This window comes from Fulmarus glacialis, unplaced genomic scaffold (genome assembly GCF_000690835.1).
Source record: "Fulmarus glacialis isolate BGI_N327 unplaced genomic scaffold, ASM69083v1 scaffold28744, whole genome shotgun sequence".
Lineage (NCBI taxonomy): Eukaryota > Metazoa > Chordata > Aves > Procellariiformes > Procellariidae > Fulmarus > Fulmarus glacialis.
The window spans coordinates 12307-19346 of NW_009210462.1; the positions used below are offsets into that span (position 1 = coordinate 12307).

Here is a 7040-nt window from a genome sequence, read left to right on the forward strand (position 1 = left end):
TGCTAATGGGGCAGATGAATACATATGGCAAATGGAAAAAAAATGGGCTATTTTTGTCTTCTCCGTCAAAGAAATAAAAGATTTTAGGCCAAACCTTCAGCTGATGATTAATCAAGTTGAAAAGTCTTATTTCAGGTGAGGAACTGGCCCTTTAAATTTTCCCTTGGCTCGAATAGGGGAATTTGAAAATAAATTTGAAATTTAGAAGACTCTTAAAGTTAATGTTGGTTAAGAATACAAAGAGATGCTTTAGTGTGACCAAGAGCTACAAGCAAGCTGTGCATTCTGAAAATACCCTGGGGGTCGGCCACTTCCCTTCTCACCATCTCACAGCAAGGGTGCAGCTGATGGCTGGAACAGAAAATGGGGCTGTTTCTCTCAAATTACCTCCGTGCCTGCACTGGGGCTTTGTGGCCAGCTCTGTTGAACTCTGTCAACATATAATCTCTCTCCTTCCAAGGAGGGAGATAAAAGTAAATGCAAATTTTATCAGCTATGTGTATTCCACTCATTCATTAGGATACTTGGTGAGTAGAGGGGTCTCTGCAATCTTGCAAGGGGCTGCCGAGGCCGGTGGTTTCTCAGTCACTGGCACCCTCCGGGGGGAAGAGAACACAGGGAGGATTTTATTGCTTAGTCACCAGATCAGAGCTGTATTCTTTGAGAGGAGAGGTGTATCTTTTCAGGCTTCTGCCATGTTGTTGCTGATCAGTCCGTAGAAGTGCCGAACCACTGCTTGCACCTGTCCTATTTACCTTGGTGTTGCGCTGGGTTGTGTCTTGGCAGAGATAAGGATGCTTACTAGTTCTATAAACCAAACAAGGTCTAATATCTCCTCAGAGTATGCAAAAGCCTTATCAGTTATGGTGGCAATTGATGCACAGTCATTCAGGGTGAGAACAGATACCTGCTTAAGAGAAGTCTTCTGCAAGGCTTGATGTTCAAGAAAGCTACACCAATCTCTAGCTTTGGCTGCTGGCTGCTGGCTCCTGGAGAAGAAGATTTCCATCATGAAGGACTGCTTGCCACATTCCTTCCTGTCCCTGGCAGCACTTCATTTGTCATCATTCCCAACACCAAGAGGAGAGCTTTGTGGAGATCTCTGTGCAGGTCTCCATGTTTCCCTGCTTTCTCTGTTGTATGGTGAAACCCCACCAATGGTATTGTCATTTAAGGAGCACGTTGTGAGCAATCAGGAGTTGGGAGCAGGGACAGGGCATGGGACTGGCTCTGGCCAAGTGCTAAAATTCCTGTACGAGTAGCCCACAAGGCTGACAAGTAGTTTTCAGAGTTGGGGGGCAACTGGAAGTTAACGGTAGAAGGTACTGAAGAGAGATGCAGCCAAGCACATCACCAGCTCAAGCCAAAGTGACAGGTAAGGTGAGGTCTGGTTAGTGAGCCCCACACTTGGGAGCACACACTTGATGTGTGTGGCACTTGGCTAACAACTGGCAACACTATAAACCTTTGCTGACATGGCTGCTGTACTCGAGGCTGCGACTGAGGTGTGATACGGGACTGGAACAGCTACGCCAGCAAAACTACGATGTGAATGAACATATCCTGGTATTAATTTGGGGTCATTTGGGGCGAAAGGATCAGCAATGAGATATCTTAGCAAAAGTGCAGTGCAGTTTTGTGACCCACAACCAATTCCTAGTGCATCCTAAGAGTATTCCCTGATGCAATAGATGAGCCATTGTAGATGTGGCCTAACAGCCTGAGTTAACCCTTCAGGACAGACACCTCTTAGATGGCTGGAAAATGAAGGGCAACAGCCCAGAATAGGGGTTGAACTTCAAAGCCACAGTTTAAATTGCTACTCTTTTTTTGCTCACTGATTATTTTGCATTACATCTGACATCAGTTGGGAAGAAGAAAAAGACCTTGAGCAGGAGACTAAAGTAACACATGACAGAACCGTTTGATGTTTTAATGTCTGGGGGATTTAGTCCCTTATCTCTGATGCCAGCTGGGGAGAATGAAAGACTTTTCTCTGGCATTAGATGAAAACTGAAACATCACTTGTAAGAAGTAATGGTCAAGCTGAAGGAGGTTCAGAGGTTCACCCTGAGGTTTGGCTTTGATTTAGTATCCAGAAATACCAATGCCTCTTTAAATGATCTGAACCTCTTGGTAATGAATAGGGCAGGGAGGACACCCTGTTTCTGCAGCATTTTCTGTTGTTTCCTGGGCATTGAAGGATAGCAAAACATGGCCACTTTGTTTCCTTTTCTACTCAGAAATCATTCAGAGAAGCTCTTATTTTAATGGCCATGGAGCTGAAATGTAAAATAGTAAAAATACTAAGTGAACTGAACTTTTCTAAATTTCTAGAAGGGCTTAGGTTCTGTGTGGGCAACAGTTTGGTTTACTGTTTATCTTCTTCAAATACTTCCCCTTGCGTAAATTCCAAGTGATCAGTTTTACTGTACATGCCAGTGCTTGCAGTTCAGTGCACTTCCCAGCTGCCTTCCCGCCCCGATCTACTCACGCCATTGCTTTGTATTCACACGGGTGTTGTCAGGACATTTTAGACCTCTAGGGCCAAATTCATCCCGTATGTAACTTTGAGGGAAATGGAGAGAATGGCATCAGAAAAAGATTTGACCCTGTTGTATCACACAGTGGTGTATCCTGTTGAGTTCCGCTTTTATTACAGTCTGCGTGGCAGAGCTGTAATTTGAAAATGAAGCAACAAACAACATTCAGCTTCACAGGGTTTGCTCACACATTGTTCTGGGAGAAATCAGGACAAATAGCCTGGAGGTAGGGGGGGCCTGCAGCCCATGCTTACAGGCATTATCTCCAGGGTCTTCCCTTGCTCCTCAAGGCACAGTTTCACGGTTTTTAATCTGAGACATCCACACCAGTTATTGCAGACTACCCCTGTGCTATGGTGTGATGAATCTTGCCAGTGCAATCACAAAAAAAAAGGATTAAAATGAGGGATTGTGACAGGTGGTCCCCAAACCACAAGCCAGCGAAGATAAAGCCAATTCCACAGTGAATGTATGAGTGGCACAGGGTCTGCCAGCAAATTCAAAGCAGCGATAAGTGACTGATGGCATATAAGGTTTCTCTCAAGTGTCAGAGCAATTGCAGAACTGCCAAGCAGATCACAACTTGCGTCTGCAGAATGTAAGAAAGTGTCAAGAGAGACAATCGCAGGAGACATCAAAGTAATTTCAAGAAAGAAACAAGCAGTAACCAGAAAACACTATGAAGACTTATACCAAGAAATAGAAGAATGAATCTTGCAATGGACATCTAAACCATTGCTTAATTTAATCCCCAACACAGTGCCTACAGTCTAAGTACAGCACTGGGACTGACCTGTTCTAGGTCAGTCATCACGCGCCTTAACTGCCTTCTGAAAACCCTTAGGTGACATGGTGTTTTTGAAAGAATTGCCTCTTTGCTGGTTTGCATATTTTCTGTGTGTCTGTCTTCCTTTCTCTGGGACTGACTGAAATCTGGAACTTACAGCTGTTGGGGCCCAAAGCTCCAGTTACTACATCGCCTTGCTTCTATAGAAATTTAAAAAGGAAAGTGATTTAGAAAGGCGTCTACCTTACCCCATCTTCTTTGCTTAAGGATGTGTTCCTGCATGAAATTATCTAGTAATTTTTTTGTCTTTATTTTCAGTGTTTCAAGTGTTCTTAGGAGAAGCACTGCCAGACTTTCAACATATTGTTATGGTTATCACCTTGATAAATATAACCCTATTCTGTCTGCTTACCCCTCTCTTTGAGCCTTCCCTGGTGACTCCTTATTCTTTTTCCTATCAAGCTTAAGTTTCTTTTCTTTATTTTCAGCAACTTCACAGACTTTTCCTCAGTTTCCAAAATCTTCATGACTAGTCTTCACCTTTTCTACCATCTCTCAATCGCTATGAAAATGTTCATTCCGATTCCCTGTTAATCCATAGCAAGCCTCCAGCTTGTTAAAACTTCAGTGATAAGGCTATGGGTTTTTTGCGCTTTCCATTGTCCTGTTTGAGAAAAGGTCTTTGTAACTAAATACTCACAGAGCTAGCTCCTCCTCAAAGGCATGGTCTGCTGTGCTGACCCGCAACACATGGACAATTGTAGCTCACAAGTAAGCTGACCTCACTGCTGGTCCGTAGTCCCACTGTTTCATTGTATGTCTCCTCAGTCAGAATGCCTCACATGAAGACTATTAGCAACTCAGGGCAGAAACTATTTCCGTATTATTTTATACAGCACCTTGCACAGTTTCCTTGACTAACAGGTAATACACACACAGAAATACCAATGGAATTGCTGTTCCACAGCCTAACAGACACCCTGTCAGGACTTATTCCTGGCCATGCTCTGATGAACCCAAATGCTTGCAAAGACCTTCAGTTAAGCTTATGAAGCGTGATTCAAGCTGTCATGATACTTCTCAGTGACTTGACTTCAGTTCCGATATAAACGCCAAGCCTTTGATAGCAGTCTTTTATACTTAGCTAGAAAATGCCTACTGCAGAAAAATTCAACAGAAAATAATAAGAGCCCAAGGGGTCAGACATTCATCCAATTCAGAGCTGGAGATTTTAAAAGCAGGTCTTCCTGTGAGATTTCCAGCATTTCAGGCTTCTAATCCTTTAAACCCTGAAGCAGCTGCATCTCAAAAAAGAAAGAAAAACTTAAAACTAACTAAATAAAAAAAAAATCCAGACTTGTTTGAACTCCAAACACATTGTGATTTGAGTTGGCAATGAAAGTTTGGCTTAACTCTTCCTGTGTTTGATTCTTAGGTTCCATCTGCAACGGCAAGCATTGTTCAGCACCGCCTGGGCCTGACCTTTACACAGACGGAGCTCCGGCAGCTCCTGCTGGCTCCCAGTGAAGCTACGAGGACTCGTCCCCTCTTGAAAATCAGGCCTATTGTATATGAACAATCAAGAGCATTCAGGCTGAACAACCGTTCAAAAAGCACACCTCTCTAAATCACCATCTCAATTAAGTTCTGCCTTTCTCTTTTCTAGTAACCGCTTGCAATAGGTGGTTTGTCTTTTTAGGTGAGGAGGGCCATTGGACTGTCCAGCTTTTTGCTGACATCAAGAAGAGGCTCATTCAAGAGGGAAGAGCCCAGCAGGGAACACGTGAACACCTAATTTCCTCCCTCGAAAGACTTCTCTTGTGTTAGAAAAGTGCAGAAATGAGGCTAGCTCTTCAGGAAGCAGAAAACAGACATGTAGTTGGGAGGAGGAAAGAAGGAAAATAACCAGGAGTGAAGGGGCTGTCAAAGTCTAACTCAAGGAAAATTTAAGACCTGAATTTTTACTTAAGTCTGTTGGAAATTGCTGGTTCAGTCAAAAAATAATGCCCCAAAAAAGGACTAATGGTCTTAAATCCACTGATGTGAGCCACCTCTGTCCTATTCTCTTTGCTGAGGAAGATGAACAGTACTGACTGGTTTTAATATTTCTTGGTCTTGTTTTTAAAGAAGTGGCAACCTAGCAAATGAGAATGTAAAATACAGGCTCCATTTAGATTTTTGTGACTAGGTAAGTCACATTTATCTAATTACACAATTACACGTGGATCATGTGGGACTGTTTAGGTATACACAAAAACTGTTGTAACTGTATATATAGATCAAAGATAGAGGTGTCTTCTTTTTCATGCACCTCTCAAAGCAGAATGCTAACATGTTTGTTGTCTTTTTCTTCCTTCTTTTTTTTGCTGTGGAAGCTTTGTGAATATTTCTGAAATTGACACTCAGTTAAATTTGCAGCTCACTTGAAAAAAGCTAAACTGCCTAAAAAGAAGAAAAAAAAAGAAGTAAATTGGAGAGCTCTCCAGTCCTAAGCAGAGCTGCCTACTCCAGCCAGCACCCTCTGTTCCTAATGCTCCATAGTTCCTGCTCTGGCATCGTTCTTATCTGCACTCGTGTTGATAAAGTAAAGCCACGCATCAGCAGGACACTGCTCACATAAGCACACAGCGCTAAAGCCAACCAACAGGTTTTTAATAGGCAGTAACTGTTTCTATATAAAACATGTGGAGATTGTGTCCCTTTTTAAACTTATAAGCTTACAGGTCTGCTAGTTTTCTTCTGCAGAGGCAGGGTACATTTTTACAGATACTAAAGTTGTTGACTATGTAGTCTGTTTTCACCCAAAACCTGGCCAAAGCATTTAAAGAACAGATGAAGTCATGCAAGCCTACATTACAGAGAGCTATTTTCTCAATAACATAAGGACACCTCAGTACCACATCACAAAAGAAAACCTGACATCAGGTTTAAATCTGTATCTTCAGAAAACAGTTGATACTGCAGCTTTCTCTTCTTCATTACATTAAACACTCAAGTAATTATTAGCTTCTCCTGTATTTTCCTCATTACAATGGCAGAGCATGGATTTTGCTAAGTAAGTATCCACAGCATGTCCCCTGGTTCAGGGATGACAACCCTTCACTAATCAACCTCCAGTAATGACATGCAGAGAAAGATGTGTGCTTGCCCATCAGCTTGGCACATGGGCCTCCTGGCTCTATCCTGAATTACTGTCTTTTATTTTCCTGCGTTCTTCACTTCCTTAATTGTAACTTAATAAAGCAATACTACCATAATTACTAATAAAGGGACTCTTGTTAAAGGACAAATCTTCAGGTAGCAAGCAGTTGCTGTAGGGAGCTACCTGTCTGCATTATACAGAGCCAGAATGAGGAGACTGCTCTATGGGACTCTCAGTTGCTAGCACCAGCCTGTGTGCCAGGAGTAGCTCCCTGCAGCTGCGTTACACTAATGTGAGTAGAGAATCAGGCCTCAACAGCTTAGTGAGAACAGAACTGCTCAGTGGTATGAGACAGCATTGTTTTTCAGTCCCATGAGGCTCACGGTTTGGGCTTAGAAATCCCCCAGCGAAACTTGCCTAGCAAGTCTTTGTCTCCAGCCAGTGGGCCCCTCCACTCCATCCCAGCTGCCTTGGGCAGCTGGTCCCCACCTCTTCCCTCTAAATCACAATCATCGATCTTTCCTGAGTCTTGGCTCCTACCATGATTCTTCTGCCCTGCCAGTCCCAG

General features: G+C 43.0%; 1 protein-coding gene across 1 annotated transcript in view; it reads left to right on the forward strand.

The window, feature by feature from the left end:
• Positions 1-2037: 2037 nt before the first annotated feature.
• The window catches only part of LOC104076346 (protein shisa-1-like), a 10552-nt gene continuing 5549 nt past the window's right edge, over positions 2038-7040 (forward strand). Inside the window, exons 1-2 of the mRNA XM_009577175.1 lie at positions 2038-2136; positions 4766-4897. Coding sequence (XP_009575470.1) covers positions 2038-2136; positions 4766-4897 — 231 coding nt within the window. The remainder of the gene's footprint in view (positions 2137-4765; positions 4898-7040) is intronic.